Source organism: Xenopus laevis, chromosome 7L (assembly GCF_017654675.1).
Source record: "Xenopus laevis strain J_2021 chromosome 7L, Xenopus_laevis_v10.1, whole genome shotgun sequence".
Taxonomy (NCBI): Eukaryota; Metazoa; Chordata; class Amphibia; order Anura; family Pipidae; genus Xenopus; species Xenopus laevis.
The window spans coordinates 14380229-14398530 of NC_054383.1; the positions used below are offsets into that span (position 1 = coordinate 14380229).

The following is an 18302-nucleotide window of genomic DNA, read 5'->3' on the forward strand; positions in this document are numbered from 1 at the left end:
CTTAGGGGAGTGTCTTCACAGTTTTTACCAAGTTTGGCTGCATACTCACATCTCATTTCAGTGCTATGATCCCATGGTATAAGTCCTGTTCTTATGCACCTACCTGCTTTGTAGCATATTGCTTGAAGCAATAGCTTCATTCACAATGAATATTAATCCACAGAAGGAATTGTTTTAGCATCACTTCAAATGATCCCCAAAAGTAAATTATGTTTTTTAACCCTCCCCCCACCCACATACCCACCCCTCTCACCCAGCTGTACCTTTGAATAGGTTGGGTTGGAGTGGTCATTGCAATGCAACTATAGACTGGAGTAATGTTCACATTTGGACCAGATTCTATTGATGCATTGCTCCACCACCCTACAGCCTAGTGTTTCAGGCCACATGGAGCTTTTGAAAATAAGCAATAAGGGTGCCATCAAACACTAGTCTGAGGGGAGGTTTGGGAGGGTTTTCAAAAAACATAAATTCAATTCATAAATTCAAAGGTTCTTTGCATCCTTCTTCTTCATTACAATCCGTTTTCTACGTCTGCAAAAGATCCTTCTAAAACATCCTGTAGTTTTCTTTTTTGGAATGTATGGAGGTTCTATTTGTTTTTTTGCCAGGGCATCAAAATCTATTGCACCACCACCCCACAGCCTAGTGTTTCAGGGGCACATGGAGCTTTTGAAAATAAGCAATACGAGTGCCATCAATTTAAACACTAGGCTGAGGGGAGGTTTGGGAGGGTTTTCTGAAAACATAATTGCCAGGCCTGGTGGAGAGGCCACCAAGGCCCGGACCTTGGGCTGCACAAATTTAGGTGGCGGCAAGCAGCCCAACCATACCCACATTGGTTCCGAAACACTGGTGAAGAGAAGGAGATATGATTGTTTTTTAAATCTCCTGTGCACCAACCCCCATTGCTCCGGTCCCAATGATGAATATTTGAGGGAATAAAATCCAACAGTGAGGGGGATTAGTGATTCTAATAGTGAAACGTTGGGGGATTAGTGATACTATTAGTGAAACGTTGAGGGATTAGTGATACTAAACTGACTTTAGTATCAGAATCCATCATGGAGGCCAGCCTCTTCTGCTTCTTAGCTGGTCTTAAGAAGTTGAGATTCCATCGTCTTTTTTTACTGGAAAAATAATAAATCTGGAAATCATCGAATTGTCATGACAATTCGATTATTTTTTTTTTTAGCATGATGAGGTTTTTTGGCATGGTTTTGTCTTTTTTTTGTGTTTTTAATAGGTTTAAATGTTGCTTGGTAGAAACAGCGAACATTCAAAGGAATTCACTTCAAATGATCCCCAAAAGTACATTATGTTTTTTAACCCTCCCCCCACCCACATACCCACCCCTCTCACCCAGCTGTACCTTTGAATAGGTTGGGTTGGAGGGGTCATTGCAATGCAACTATAGACTGGAGTAATGTTCACATTTGGACCAGATTCTATTGATGCATTGCTCCACCACCCTACAGCCTAGTGTTTCAGGGCCACATGGAGCTTTTGAAAATAAGCAATAAGGGTGCGATCAAACACTAGTCTGAGGGGAGGTTTGGGAGGGTTTTCAAAAAACATAAATTCAATTCATAAATTCAAAGGTTCTTTGCATCCTTCTTCTGTCATTACAATCCGTTTTCTACATCTGCAAAAGAGCCTTCTAAAACATCCTGTAGTTTTCTTTTTTGGAATGTATGGAGGTTCTATTTGTTTTTTTGCCAGGGCATCAAAATCTATTGCACCACCACCCCACAGCCTAGCGTTTCAGGGGCACATGGAGCTTTTGAAAATAAGCAATACGGGTGCCATCAATTTAAACACTAGGCTGAGGGGAGGTTTGGGAGGGTTTTCTAAAAACATAATTGCCAGGCCTGGTGGAGAGGCCACCAAGGCCCGGACCTTGGGCTACAGAAATTTAGGTGGTGGCAAGCTGTCTAACCATACCCACATTGGTTCCGAAACACTGGTGAAGAGAAGGAGATATGATTGTTTTTTAAATCTCCTGTGCACCAACCCCCATTGCTCCGGTCCCAATGATGAATATTTGAGGGAATAAAATCCGACCGTGAGGGGAATTAGTGATTCTAATAGTGAAACGTTGGGGGATAAGTGATACTAAACTGACTTTAGTATCAGAATCCATCATGGAGGCCAGCCTCTTCTGCTTCTTAGCTGGTCTTAAGAAGTTGAGATTCCATCGTCTTTTTTACTAGAAAAATAATAAATCTGGAAATCATCAAATTGTCATGACAATTCGATGATGTTTTTTCAGCATGATGAGTTTTTTTGGCATGGTTTTGTCTTCTTTTTTTGTTTTAAGAGGTTTAAATGTCGCTTGGTAGAAACAGCGAACATTCGAAGTTTTTGAACACCTCTGGGAATAAATTCAAAGGTTCTTCGCATCCTTCTTCTGTCATTGCAATCCGTTTTTTACGCCTGCAAAAGATCCTTCTAAAACATCCTGTCGTTTTCTTTTTCGGAATGTATGGCGGTTCTATCTGTTTTTTTGCCAGGGCATCAAAATCTATGTCCTTTAAAAATCAGATACAAATGTAAAAAGTATTACTACTTGGTAAATGTAAAATTATTATTCACGGCTTTAATTAAAGAACAAGCAAACTGACAAAAGGGCATGTGCAATATTCACCGTAGATAAAAATATAGGTTTTAGCATCCCAAAAAAACTAGAACGTTATATAAAATATATATAGAATATATATTCTACTACATGTCTTTGTAGCCCAAAAATCCTAATATATGGAAATTATTATCCAGAAACCCCTTACCCAGAAAGCACAAAAATATGGCATTCCCGTCTCCCATAGTTTTCTATATAAGCAAGTAGTGATGGGCGAATTTGCGCAGTTTCGCAGAAAAATACGCAAATTTTTCTTATTTACCTTCAAGTACAAGGAACTAATTTGTAACTATAGAGAAAGGGGAAATATAATAAAAAACAATTGATTGCTTAAAATCAATAAAATGGCCTTCCTGAATTTCAGAGCTTATTATTATTAACATGTATTTATATAGCGCCAACATATTGCGTAGCACTGATATCTGTATATAATACACAAAAGCCATGAATATCCTGTAAATTATATCCTTATAAACGGTGAGTTCTGATGTCATCAGTTATAAACGGTGAGTTCTGATGTCATTTCTGTCACATGACTCACTTAAACTTGTGCATTATAATAAATAAAGTACCCCCAGTTGCAAAATATGAGGATTTGTGTTTTTATATGGTCATGAAACTCCTCGTTAACTTATAATATCCTTATATTTTACAAGAGGGGGTACTTTATTCACTATATACGTCATATGCACAAAAGTGTCTGCACCGTGATTATATAGAGAGGTGTAGAAAAAAGAATCTGTTTTCTTGATAAAGGACCAGCACTTTAAATACTAAATAAATGTGTATATTTATAGTTATATACAGGTAGGGGACCTACTATCCAGAATGCTCGGACCTGGGGTTTTCTAGATAAAGGATCTTTCTGTAATTTGGATCTCCATACCTTAAGTCTACTAGGAAATCATGTCAACATTAAATAAACCCAATAGGATTGTTTTTCCTCAAATACGAATTAATAACATCTTAGCTGGGATCAAGTACAAAGATACTGTTTTATTATTACAGAGACGAAGAAAATCAATTTTATAAATCTAAATTATCTAAATAAAATATAGTCTATGGGAGACGGCCTTTCCATATTTCAGAGCTTTCTGGATAATGGAATTCCGGATATTGGATCCCACACCTGTACAAACTTAATGACATTATACTGTGGGATTATTGCACAATTTAAAAACGGTGGCGCTCAATCAAAAATATTGCGAACACTTTAAAAAAATGTTAAGGTGACCCAGGATGTGTTTTCTATTGGTCATTTACAGACTCTACGATCCCCAGTCTGATGAACCATTATGGCAAGTGCACCTGAGCATCTCTTATAATTCGGTAATTCTATACTGATTCATAAGCGGAGTTATTATTGTTTATAAAATTTGAACATACCTTATAGAAAGAACATTTCTTCACATCTTCCGCATCTTCATCAGTTGACCCAAGTCGCATTTCAGGGTTTTTATTCAAGAGCTGTAAATATATAAATGTAATGCTTTTATATTTATCATTTGACAAGGAAAATGCCCTAGTAAAGGTTATTAATTGATTACTATTTTATGTTAATTATGCTAATGTATATTGGTAGCATAGATGATAACAGAAAGCATTGGTATGGCCTCCTTGATTAATGTGCTGCTTATATCATCAACTTTATGTTCTGTTTGGACTGATATTTGAATTATCAGAATAACTTTAAGGGTTTGTTCGCCCTTTAAATTCCCCTTTAGTATGATGTAAAGAGTGATATTCTGAGATAATTTGCAATTAGTTTTCATTTTTTATTATTTGTGGTTTTTGAGTTATTGAGCTATTTATTATTATGAATATGCTGAGTTACTGCATACCCAGTATTGTTAGAGAGAGCTCTAAAATGGACATTAAGGGGCAGATTTATCAAGGGTCGAATTTCGAAATGTAAAATACTTCAAAATTTCGACCATCGAATTAAAATACTTTGAATATCAAAGTCGAAGTATTTTTCACTGAATTTAGCCATCGAATGATCGAAGTAAAATCGTTCGAATCAAACGATTTTAGCGTACAATTGAAAGATTTTACTTCAAAGTGTAAAAATGGTTGTAGAATGTCCCCATAGGCTAACATAGCACTTAGCAGGTTTAATTTGGCTAAGTATTGCAGTCAAAGTTTTTTTTAAAGAGACAGTACTTCGATTATCGAATGGTCAATTATTCAAACTATTTTTACTTTGAATTGAATTTGAAGTAAATTCGAAAAACGTAGTATCCTATTCGATGGCCGAAGTATCCAAAAAATGACTTAGAATTTCAATTTTTTTTTTTTACTTCGAAAATTCCCTTGAATTCACTTTTGACCCTTAGTAAATCTGCCCCTTTAAAAAAACCAAAAAACATTGCAAAATAGCTAAACCTTTCAAGCAACTTACTCTTTCTATGATGTCGATACTGTCTTCGCTCATTGTATCTGGAAACTGTGGCTGATTTTCTGTGATGTTGTGCTTCAGTATTGCTCTGTCACTCCCGTTAAATGGATACTGCAGAAGAACAGTGTTTGTTTAGGAAGAGAAAAACGCATACATATACATGATAATATTTTTGATATATTATTGGCTTTTTTATCTTTTACATCAGTATGACCCAAATCCTAATTGCGTATCATTAGTGATGGGCAAATTTGGGGTGAAAAATATGCGAAACGGTGCCGGCATCCCGTTATTGACGCCGGCATTAGTTTTTGATGCACATCCGCCAGCGAAAATGCGCTGGTATCCAAAAACCGGATGCTGGCGAATTTTCACTGGTGAAAATCCGCGGGAATTCAACGCAAATTTGTGCCTGGAGAATAAATTCGCCCATCACTATGGGGCGGATTTATCAAGGGTCGAATTTCGAGGGTTAATAAACCCTCGAATTCAACCCTTTAAGTAAAATCCTTCGAATTTGAATATTGAAATCGAAGGATTTTAGCGCAAATGCTTCAATCGAACGAAAAAAAAAGCTTAGAAAAGTGCTGGGGAAGGTCCCCATAGGCTAACATTGCACCTCGGTAGGTTTAAAGTGGCGAAGTATGAAGTCAAAGTATTTTTTAAAGAGATAGTACTTCGACTATTGAATTTTCGAATAATTGAACGATTTTTACTTCAAATCGTTTGAATCATTCGATTTGATCAAATTCAATCGAATTTGACCAATTCGATGGTCGAAGTACCCAAAAAAATACTTTGAAATTCACTCTTCACTCAAGTAAATCTGCCCCTATGTATCATCCATTATTATCATAAATTATTCTATTGGAAACAGGAACAGATAAGCCAATGGAATGCAAGACAATCAGGAAAACATTCATGTGCATTATATAAATAACTAGCTGGTCTATTGTAATATTTTTTTGCTTTTCTGTTTCTGGTTCTTATTCCTGTACAGAACTAATTTCCAATTAGAGACCATTGTGTCTAAGCTTACCTTAGCTGTGAGCATTCTATAAATCATTATTCCGAATGCCCACCAGTCCACAGATTTAGTGTAGCCAATTTCTTTGATCATTTCGGGGGCCATGTAATAACAGGTTCCGCCTTTGCTCCAAGTTGTATTTCCGTAGCTTAAAGCTTTAACAAAAAAAGAAAAAAAGTGACCGTTAGATGATAATTAGCATGACTTTTGTAAACCCTAATCCTAAATCTAATAACCCTAAGCCTATGTATTTGTATTTGAGGTAAATGTATTATTGTTTTGTTATTGGCCCAGCGTTCAGTTTTATTTCTGGTTACACTGCCATTGCTTTAGCTTCTCAGTCTTTCCATGTCTCATAACTGTCCTATTGTTTTATAAGGGGTGTGTTTCCTAGTTAACCAGGCCTATGGTCTGACATCACTGATGAGATGTTCTGCCATATAATATAGTAAATAGATGACAAAGCTATAATTGTACAGAGTGTGATAACCAATTATCCAGACAGAGAAAAATCGAAGGGAATGCTATGGCCCTGGGTTGTTATATTTGAGTGTCCAAACGCACTTACTTCTCTTGGCGACTCCATAATCAGTGATTTTAGCATAACCGTCACTGTCCAGAAGAATGTTTTCTGGCTTTATATCTCTGCAATGACACAAAAAAAAGCTTATTAACATGAGTTCAAGATGAAAATAGTTAGAGAAGGAAATGTAACTATTATAAAAAAAACGCATTTTCCTAATGGGAAAACAAAATTCAGAGGGATTTGCTGAATCCCTGAATCATGTGCTTTCACCTTATAGTTAAATGCCGACTTAAATTTTCTCTGTACTTACCGGTGAATGATGTTGTGTTGGTGCAGAAACTGCAACCCTAAAACGACACAACCCGAATAGAATCTGCAAAGAGAAACAGAATTAAGACTCAGATCAGATTTTTTATAAACATGATTTTTTAACAAAGTAATACCCGTTCTTGAATCTCTACATTACTGCTATTCTGATTACAATATCCTGTTTAATATTCTACTTTTGTTTGCCAAGCATCGCGGAATCTTATCCAGTATGGCATATTCTTATTACTCTCTAAGGGCAGAGACACACGCGTAGATTCGGGGAGATTTAGTCGACCAGCCTCTTCTTTGGGCGACTAATCTCCCCGAACTGACTTCCCACCGGATAGAATCTAAATCGCCGGCAGGATGGCACACGGAGCGCTTTGTTTTCCAAAGTCACCAGAAGTTGTCTCACAAGGAAACTTCGGGTGACTTCGGAAAACGAATCGCTCCCAGTGCCATCCGGCGGCGTTTCAGATTGTAGCCAGCGGGAAGGCTTTTCGGGGAGATTAGTCACCCAAAAAAAGGCAATTTGTCTCCCAGTGACTAAATCTCCCTGAATCTTCAAATGTGTCTCTACCCTAAAAGGATGTAGTGCAGTTATTAGGTTACTGCAAAGATCTTACCCATGACAGCTTCTATATAAGCTAAATACTACTTACACCACTCTCTCTCGTGGCAAGGGATTCTCCTTCAGATATGTTGATAAGTCCCCTCCGGCGCAGTAGTCTGTTACTAAACACACGTGATGTTCGCTCCGAAATGAGGCAAAGAGGCCAACTAGGAAGGGGTTTTGATTCCTTTTTGCCAATTTAAGGATGTTCTTCTCTAGTATAACGCTGAAAAATAAAAATATAGGTAAGCTTCTACCCATTTGGCTGGATAAAATGACAATATATCTTACCCTTTGCTTAGATGGACAAATTGTTCAGTGTAAATCTAATCAGACCCACATACGAGTTCCTGGACCACATGGATGTTTGTTTGTTTAAGGCTGTTCAGGGTTGGATTGGGCCGGCAGAACACTGGGAAAAAACATGGTGGGCCCAAGGTCCTCATTGGCCAAGCCAGCCCAGATGCTCTGTGATCCCCGCCCTGACCAATGCAAGAAAAGCATGTACGCACTGGTCGGGGAGGGAGGTGGATAGAGAAAGGTTGTGTGTGGCTGGTATGGGGGTCCCTGAAGTTAGTGGAGTGGGGATCAGGGCCCCTGATGTGGCAGCCCAGTGGGCCCTAACCCCCCCCAGTCCAGTACTGAGTTTGTTTTTTTACATGAAAACCAGGCCCGGATTTGTGGAAAGGCCACCTAGGCCTGGGCCTAGGGCGGCAGGATTTTAGGGGGGCGGCATGCTGTCCAACCACATCCACATTGGTTCAAAAACACTGGGGATGCGATGGAGACACAATCATTTGTTACATTCCCCATGCACCAAACTCCATTGCTCTGGTCCAGGTGATGAAAAAAGGGAGGGGACACCCACTGTAAATCCGGCCCTGATGAAAACTCATAGACGAGATTCAATTTCAATTCAATTTTCTCCTAAATTCCATTTCAGTTTCTTTCCCATAGACCTTAATAAAAAAGTCTTGTGTGATAAACAGTGAGATAAGTTTTTCTGAATTGAATTGCATCTCAAATTGAAGCTCGTCCATGCGTTTTCACGTGATCAACCTTTTTCTCTCTGAATTGAATCCTAATATCTCTGAATAGATGTTGGTGTGAATCTCCAGTATTAACTGGCCACTTTCTAACAAGACAATGTATAGTCCGGCAATTATGCAATTTAAATGTTATACAACTGACATCCACACTGACTTCTACTCAAAGGAATGTTCAGATGTTTTGTTGCTCAATGATCTAAGGAGAATTAAAGATTCTAATATTTATTCTTAGTTGCTTACCTCTTGGCAGCCCTCTCTTTTTTTATGCCTTGTTTATGCAAAGCCTTAACAGCAACCTTTTCTCCTGTAGCCTTGTGTTTCGCGAGGTAAACCTGGAGAGATAGATACTAGTTATATTATGAATTGTTACCATAAATATGTGTAGATCTTAGGGGCAGATTTATAAAGGGTTGTTGTGAATTCGAGGGACTTTTCGAAGTAAAAAATTCTAAGTAATTATTTGGATACTACGACTTCGAATTTACTTCGAATTCGATTAGAAGTAAAATAGTTTGAATATTCGAATATTCGATAATCGAAGTACTGTCTCTTTAAAAAAACTTCAAATTCAATAGTTCGCCAAATTAAACCTGCCGAAGTGCTATGTTAGCCTATGGGGACCTTCTAATGCATTTTTCTAAGTCTTTACACATAGAAGTAAAATCGTTTGATCATACGCTAAAATCATTCGAATCGTTTGATTAGAAGGATTTAATCGTTCGATCAACGATTTTACTTAGATCGGTCGATTCCAAATTCGGTGGTCGAATTTCAAAGTATTCGAAATCTGCCCCTTAATGTTATTGAAGAACTGTTCAACTCACCGTTCCGAAACCTCCTTTGCCGAGTAAAGAACGGAGATCATAGTCCTCAATATATCTGCGAGAGGGTTGCCTAAGAAATGAAATAAATTGGACAAATGAAAAAAGTGTTTCAACTTGCAGTCATACTTGATAGACTCTTCTGTAAACTGTGCGTTTTCTTACCATGGGAATCTACATATTCCAATTGAATAGATAACCTACGTATTTATCAAACATTTGCCATAGAATACTTAGGGGCCAATTCATTAACTTCGAGTGAAGGAATAGTAGAAAAAAAACTTTGAATTTCAAAGTGTTTTTTTTGCCTACTTCGACCATCGAATGGGCTACTTCGACCTTCGACTATGACTTTGAATCGAATGATTCGAACTTAAAATCATTCGACTATTTGACCATTCGATAGTCGAAGTACTGTCTCTTTAAGAAAAAACTTCGACCCCCTAGTTCGCCACCTAAAAGCTACCGAAGTCAATGTTAGCCTATGGGGAAGGTCCCCATAGGCTTGGCTAACTTTTTTTGGTCGAAGGATAATCCTTAGATCGTTGGATTCAAATCCTTCAAATCGTTCGATTCGAAGGATTTAATCGTTCGATCGAACGATTATTCCTTTGATCGTTCGATCAAACTATTCGCAGAAAATCCTTCGACTTCCCAGTCAAATATTGAGGGTTAATTAACCCTCGATATTCGACCCTTGATGAATTTGCCCCTTAGTATGAACCCCACTAAGCTTTGTTACTAGCAGATAAATGAGTGTAAGCAACCTTTTGTTCTAGCAGTCGCAAAGGCAGCAAATGAAGAGAGGATTTATATAGGATAGTCACCCAATATAATTAACACAACCGCCTTTGAAGTATCACCCTTCAAAAGCTCATTCTGAAGCACCAGCCACAAAGGGGCTCATTTACTAACAATTACATTTAATTTTTTTTCCATGAATCTCCAAAAATTTGTGATTTTATAATTTTTTTTAAAAAAAAATTGAGATTTATGAACTGTAAACACCCAAAAATCACTTATACAAAACTTTGCCATGTAAAATTTGTCAAGGTCCTATAGAAGTCCTAATGGACCATTCTAAATTATGGAAGCACCAAATCCAGATTTTTTAAAGGGGACCCGTCACTCAAAAAAATTATTCAAAATCCTATTTTATCACATTAGTCAAGCAAAATGAACTTTAATTACACTATATAAATTATTTGAATCTTGTTTCCTCCAGTCTGAGAATTCATAATTATAGCAAGCAGGCAGGAGCCATTTTGTGGACACTGTTATTAAGACAAGCCTTGCATCATCTCAGAATCTTGTTTTTGCACCAGAATGGGGGCCCTGATGTCCATCCCCATGCCCTGGCTACACAATAAAGAGAAAGGGGGAATGTGTGGAGAGCAGTAACACCTAGTAAGTGCTGAATGGAAAGTGAAAGTAATTGTCTGCCACGCCTCTATGCCCAGGGCATAGAGGAGTGTCAGACAATATTTGATTGACAGCTGATATTTTTAAATGAGCATACAACAGCTATGAATGCTTTAATAAAAAATAGAAATTGGATTTCATGTTTTATTTGAAAAGGACTTTTATTATACAGATTTTTGTGTCTGGGTGACAGGTCCACTTTAATAAATGTCATAACATTTGTAGTTTTAGGGGGCTATTTATCAAAGTCCAAATTTATTTCATTATTTCTATTATAAAAGTGCAACCAACTCAGAATTACCGATTGGACCTTATTTATCATAGAAAAACATCGCTAAAATCGGTTTCGGGCAGAAAAATCCCCAAAAAATTGAATTTTTCTGACAAAAGTCCAATTTCCCGCCAAAAAGTCAGATTTTCCAGACAAAATCAGACTTTTGGCACCAAAATCCGAAAAAAAAACGGATTTTTGCCCGAAACTCAGAGCGACCATGAAAATGGAACGGGAGCTTTGCCATTGACTTACACAGGACCGAACAGCTTGGAAATGGCATATTTTCAGATTCTGACCTTTTTCAGCCGCGGGGTATAATAAATTTTGAAAAAATCGGAGTTTGATAAATAAACCCCTTAGAGTTTGGGAGTTTAGTCATGGTTTTAAACACCACTTAAACCACGAAAACGAGACTGTTGATAAATAGGGCCCAAAGTCTTGTATTCATTGTGCAATAAATATGAAGGGGTCATAATCATAAGTCAAAGTAATATTATGTGTTAGAAAAGGTTTACTCTTTTATAGGAACTATTGTAGGTTAGTCCAACTACTTTATCTTGTGAAAACTCTGAAAAGGACTTCAAATATAAAAAACACTATGGGGCAGATTTATCAAGGGTCGAATTTCGAGGTGATGGGAGTTTTTTTAAACTCTCGACAACTTTAAATTCGAATAAAAAAAGACAAATCGAAATTTATTTAAAAAACCCAAAGTTTTTAACTTCGGCTGAATAGGCTGTATTTGAATCGTTGGAATCGAAATTTTAATGCATTCGATCGAATTCGAATCAAAGGATTTGCCCCAAAAAACTTAAATTTTTCAAAGTCCACCAAATGACTCCAAATTGGTTCTAGGAGGTCCCCCATAGGCTAAAACAGCAATTCGCCAGGTTTTAGATTGCGAATGGTCGAAGTTGAAATTTTAAAGAGACACTACATGATAAATTTAGATATTCGAATAGTCTAATTTTTTTCAAATTCAAATCGAATTTTGGACTAAATGCACACTAAAAATAGCTCAAAAATCAAATTTTTAAATTCCAATTTTCACTTAGACTCTTGACAAATCTGCCCCTAAATGTGAACATGGTTTGTAACTTACCCAGCAAGTTCCTTTGGAATAGGTGTCTTTGAAAAAGCTGACTCCTTGCACTAGAGAAGAAAATATAATACCATTAAGTGAAATTGTTTCTGGAAATAGGCTGATTTCATTCCACTTTCCAATTTTTTTTCCAATATCCAGTTCATAAAATATTAGACACAGGCAAGTATACAAATATTACTCTACAGTTGCGATCAGAAATCTATTATACAAATAACTAAAATAGATTAAGTAAGACTATATATCTATGTCTATTGAATGTGGCTTTATTAAGTTTGGGACCCACAGTGTAGACTATATGTGATATCATAAAGTAGCTTTGTAGAGTTACTTAAGGGTTAAGTAAAGCCACAGGTATCTGATACACTAAGGGGGTTATTTATGAAAGTCCGAATTTATCTCATTATTTTCTGCTACAAACTCCTATCAAATTCCCTCTGGTTTTTTTTACGCTTATTTATTATTACATTTTACCAAAAATTTGCTTTTCGGTAAAAAATCTGATTTTCACGATTTTTTCAGAATTTTCCCCCAAAAACTCAGAAAACTTCAGGGTATTGCATGAAACCCAGCGCACATCAAAAAAGCATTGGGACTTCTCCCAGTGACTTTTATGCAACCTCGACAGGTTTTAAGATTCTGACTTTTCCATCTTCAGGGTTTTATAAATTCCGAAAAATTTGTGATTTTTTAAAAGTCTGATTTTGAATAAAATGATGATGATGATTATATAGAAAAAGTGATTTCTTGATTCGGAATTTAGTAAATAACCCCCTCAGAGTATTATATTTAGCAAGCTTATAGAAAACCAGTAGAGACTTTCTGAGGACATACAAATTACATATTGAGAGTGCCTTGGTCAAAATCAAAGCCTAACCCTAACAGACCAATATTATGAAAAACTTTACCAAAAGTTAATATACCTAATAAATAAATTCATTATGACTATATGCACTTTCTATCTCACATGCTGTATTTATTCTGATTGCCTAATTAGTTGGCTTTATGCACTGGCAGGTAGACATAATCATATTAGGGATGTACCAAATCCAGGATTCGGTTTGGGATTTGGCTTTTTTAGCAGGATTCGGATTTGGCCAAATCCAAGTGCCTTGCCGAACTGATTCCAAATAATCAGATTCGGTACGGAATTTGGTTTAAGCCTAAAATAATGGATTTGGTGCATCACTAAATCATATAGTACAGGACAAAATTATAGGACAAATTTGAGAATACTTGAAAATTAGGGTTCTAAAACCACACAAGAATTCCTAATTCTTGCATGGTTTATTGATGCGAATAACTTGGCTTCCCCATCCAAAAAGTAAAAAGCTTGGCAGTAAAAGGCTTGATCATTCTTAAATTAGTCCCTATATTTAGCCCCATAAATTGGCAGTGTACATTAGAGTTAAATTGCAACTTCTTCTAATTTCCTAAAACATGGAGGGTTCCAGCATGGATTATATTATTAGATTATATGCCTCACTGTTTGGAAGTACCTTTTCTGATTCTTTTATAGCTGCTTTTTCACTTTCTTCTTTCTCATTTTCTGCCTTTTCTTCTTTATTTTCTGGTTTTTCAATTTTTCCTTTTTCCTGTTCTTCATTTTCAGATTTTATAATTTCTACTTCTTCCTGTTCTTCTTCATTTTCAGGTTTTACAATTTCTGCCCTTACCTTTTCTTTTTCAGGTTCTACATTTTCTACTTTTTCCCGTTCTTCATTTTCAGATTTTATAATTTCTACTTCTTCCTGTTCTTCTTCATTTTCAGATTTTACAATGTATTCTTTTTCCTGTTCTTCTTCATTTTCAGGTTTTTCAATTTCTGCCCTTACCTGTTGTTTTTGTTTTTCAGGTTCTATATTTTCTACTTTTTCCTGTTCTTCCTTTTCAGGTGTTATCATTTCTACCTGTTCCTGTTCTTCTTCATTTTCTGGTTTTACAATGTGTTCTTTTTCCTGTTCTTCATTTTCAGGTTTTTCAATTTCTACCCTTACCTGTTCTTTTTCTTTTTCAGTTTCTACATTTTCTACTTTTTCCTGTTCTTCATTTTCAGGTTTTTCTACTTTTCCCTGTTCTTCTTCATTTTCAGGGTTTTCAATTAATATTTTTTCCTGTTCTTCAATTTCAGGTTTTTCTTCTTTTCCCTGTTCTTCTTCATTTTCAGGGTTTTCATTTAATATTTTTTCCTGTTCTTCACTTCCAGGTTTTTCTTCTTTTCCCTGTTCTTTTTCATTTTCAGGGTTTTCATTTAATATTTTTCCCTGTTCTTCATTTTCAGGGTTTTTCATTTCAAATTTTTCCCGTTCTTTTTCATTTTCAGGTTTTTCAAATTCGAATAAATTCGAATAAACACCTGGAAGTTTCTCAGGTTTCTGCACTGGTGCATCTGGTTTTCCATGAAGCTGCACAGGCTGATCAATACCGATGTTATATTTCTCCTGTAAAGATAAAAATATTACATTTTTTTTAGGAATGCTGGCCCTTCACCATTTATTTTGGCAGTGAGTGTTTATGAAATCTTTTTGAAAGAGTTTTTAAATTTTAATTTTGTCATTTAAGATTATTTTAACAACTCAGTTACGCTGTTTGCACTATAGGATTTTTAATCCTTTTACGCTGAAATCAGGGTCTTATATCTGAGAAGTGACACACATCCATTCAACAATTTATCACATATTGAATGTGACTTTCTGAAACACAAATGTTTATATTTAAAAACCACTAAAATCTCAAAAACCAAAATGAAAAAATGTGGCCTATAAAAGCTGGCATGTTCATCTAAAAGTCAAGGAGAGTTTTAAAATTCAAGGTAATTTTTCAATCTAATTTGAAATTTGGCAGGCTCATTGAACTTGAACGTTAGAATGTCATTGAGTTTTTTAATGTTTTTAAGCGTCTTTTCTTATTTTGAGTACTTTCAGAAATAAGTGCACATATATAAATTTTGGAAAAAATAAAAAATTCTTATTTTTAGAAAAATTGGTTTTACATAGAAAGCTGTCTCATTCAGTTCATTCTTTCAACCAGAGCCATAACTTATTCCTGCTTATATTCAATTAAAATGGGTATAGCAATCTTACCTTTCTGCCGCGTCTGAATAATTTGGTAAAAGCTTTACGAATTCTTCGAAACATTTTCGTTGATTCTGTGATATAAAAATGTAGAATATTAAATAAGAGTTTAAATGAGAGGTAGTTAATACAAAAATAGAAGCCCCTTAGTGTATATTTTACCCTTTTTTCCTCAAAATGTGTTTTTGTTTCTAATATTTTTTTTGGTGAAAAAAACCAACTGCAATTATTTTTGAATTCTGATTTGATAAACTCACATTTTCAAGATTTATCAAATAAGAATCATTTGAAAACCAAAAGAAGCTAAAATCTTTTGTAGCATTCAATTGGAGGAGTATTTCCAAAATTGAAGCTATTCTAAGATTAAATTAAAAAAAAAAAAGCAATTCAGCCCGAAAATGTATAAAATAATGTTATATTATTGTGTTTGAGGTTTTTTTTCAAACATGTAATGATCCAGGTTTTGAAACTTATGGGGCTTATTTATCAAGGTCCGAATTTATCTAAATATCGGCTGCTACAAACTCCGATCTTAGCCGCTCGGGTTTTAATTGCTTATATATTATAACATTTTCACGAAAATTTGCTTTGCGGTAAAAGATTTTCACTATTTTTTCTGAGTTTTCACCCGAATACTCAGATTTTTGCCCAAAACCTCCAAAAACGTTGTGGTATGGCACGAGACCCAGTGCACATCAATCAAATCAATGGGACTTCTCCCATTGACTTACATGCAACCTCGACAGGTCTGGATTTCAGATTTGGAGTTTTCCAGCCTCGGGGTTTAATAAATTCCAAAAAATTTGTGAATTTTTAAAAGCCCGGTTTTATAACAAAAATACCGAATTTTTCGGATTTTGGGTATTCAGAGTTTAGTAAATAATCCCCTAAATCTCATTCTTAACAATGAAGTCAGCAATCCAGTAATTTGACATTTTGAATTTTTCAAAATTATAAAAAAAATAGATAATAATTGTTTCAATTAAAAATTTAACAAAATGCTGGACCAATGCGTTTAAATAAATTAAATTATGACAGTAAGAAAGATCCATACTCCAGTATTAAAGTTCTAATACACAATTTTAAATACATATTATTTACCAACCACAATTATTTTTTCGGTGCCTAAATATTGATGCTGGTAAAGAGATCTTTACTTGTGTAATTTCAGAAAACAAAACAAATACATAAAGCTTTAGACTTACAGATTAGTCGATAAGCAATAGGTGGTTTGCTTATTAGTACTGACTGACTGCTGGAAGCTAGTCCAATCAGTAGCTAATTAGCAATGACATCAAAAGTGTGGTACTGAATTATACTTGTTTCTTAGACCAATATGACATCACTTTTTTCTATGGCTATTATGATATTAATGGTTGCCATGACATCAACAGCTGTCATAACACCACCCACTATGACCTCAATGGCTTCCTAGGACCACCCACTATGATATGTACTTACCATCAGCCTATAGCTAGAAATTTATATTAAACTTATATTATAATATTTGTATTTTTTTCCAATAGAGTAATTATTCTATTTGGTTCCTAAATATTGCTGCTAATAAATCAGCCATAAATAGTATCCATATGGATTTTAATATTGGAGTCCAGACATCTGTTCTTTTCCCCACAACAATCTATTTTTTCCCATAAAAACCTCAATCAGAAAAAAAATTGAGGTTTACTAAATGGGTTCCTAACAGTCAAATCATAATATTTGAATTTACTAATCTTCACAAAATTACTAGAAACAAGTAGACAAAACACACTATGGCAGAAGAACCAGTCTAAAAAGTGCTCATAATATGTGATAAAAAAGAATCTATATGGATTTTAATATTGGGGCCTAGACATCTGCACATTTCAGAAAAGAAAACTAGTTTTCTAGATAAAGTTTTATACTTACAGATTAGTTGATAAATTGATAAGAAATTCACGTATTAGCACCGACTGAATGTTAGATGTACGTCCAGTCAGTAGCTAATTCGCAATGAAGTCAAGTGTCAAGTGTTGTACAAGTTATATTTGCTTCTTATGATGTCATAATGTGGCCATTATGACATAATAGTTTTTTGGCCATTATGACATCATTTGTTTATTTGGCCATTATGACATCAATGGTTGCCATGACAACTTGCTTCCTAGGACCACCCATGATGAAATGTACCAGCAGCTTATAAGCAGGAAGTTTATATGTAATTCTTTAACCAGTCATATGTCCACTATGAATGATTTACACAGTATAATATTTGTATAAGTCCAATCAGTAGATAATTCGTAATTAAGCCAAAAGTATCATACTAAAGCTATACTTGCTTCTTGCACCATTATGACATCATTAGTTTATTTGGCCATTATGACATCATTTGTTTATTTGGCCATTATGACATCATTTGTTTATTTGGCCATTATGACATAATTTGTTTATTTGGCCATTATGACATCATTTGTTTATTTGGCCATTATGACATTGATGGTTGCCATGACAACTTGCTTCCTAGGACCACCCACAATGAAATGTACCAGCAGCTTATAAGCGTGAAGTTTATATGTAATTCTTTAACCAGTCATATGTCCACTAAGAATGATTTACACAGTATAGTATTTGAATAAGTACATACTTTTTTCTTAATTGTAATTTGGTTATCAAAAATGTTTAATACTGTTAAGTATAAAAAATACTAGATTTATTTCTGTATACACACACATAGGGGGTTATTTACTAAACTCTGAGTGCAAAAATCACGACAATTCTTAAATTTTTTTTAATAAAATCGGACTTTTAAAGAATCACGCATTTTTCAGAATTTATTAAACCCCAAGGATGGAAAAGTCAGAATCTGAAAATCCGGCATCTCAGGCCTGTCGAGGTTGCATATAAGTCAAAGGGAGAAGTCCCAATGATTTTTTGATGTGCGATGGGTTTCGTACAATTCCTTTGAGTTTTCAGGTTAAAATTCAGAAAAATCTTGAAAATCAGATTTTTTTTCCCGCAAAGCAAATTTTCGGGAAAATATTATGATAAATAAGTGTGAAAACCCCGAGCG

At 35.2% G+C, this 18302-nt stretch overlaps 1 protein-coding gene and 1 long non-coding RNA gene across 2 annotated transcripts; both read right to left on the reverse strand.

Annotated features, from left to right (window-relative positions):
- Nucleotides 1-2324: 2324 nt before the first annotated feature.
- Nucleotides 2325-14083, reverse strand: LOC108695747 (serine/threonine-protein kinase N1). The gene is made up of 12 exons (XM_041570040.1): nt 14051-14083; nt 13856-13972; nt 12180-12229; nt 9385-9454; nt 8801-8892; nt 7561-7737; nt 6900-6962; nt 6632-6708; nt 6076-6218; nt 5040-5147; nt 4025-4105; nt 2325-2531 (listed from the first exon to the last, which is right to left on the reverse strand). Exons 1-12 carry the CDS (start codon nt 14081-14083, stop codon nt 2325-2327), a joined length of 1218 nt encoding a protein of 405 aa, XP_041425974.1.
- Nucleotides 14084-14469: 386 nt separating this feature from the next.
- On the reverse strand, nt 14470-17397 carry LOC121395719. The gene is made up of 3 exons (XR_005962639.1): nt 17162-17397; nt 15263-15327; nt 14470-14620 (listed from the first exon to the last, which is right to left on the reverse strand). It is a non-coding gene; the product is annotated as an uncharacterized LOC121395719 (long non-coding RNA).
- Between the last annotated feature and the right edge of the window lie 905 nt (nt 17398-18302).

Coding starts and splice junctions, on each gene's coding strand:
- LOC108695747 (XM_041570040.1), bottom strand. CDS start 14,083: ATGATAACACCTGAAAAGGAAGAACAGGAAAAA. Junction 6,963..7,560: donor TTGCCACGAGAGAGAGTGGT/GTAAGTAGTATT, acceptor TTCTCTTTGCAG/ATTCTATTCGGGTTGTGTCG. Junction 6,219..6,631: donor TTATGGAGTCGCCAAGAGAA/GTAAGTGCGTTT, acceptor TTTTTGTTAAAG/CTTTAAGCTACGGAAATACA.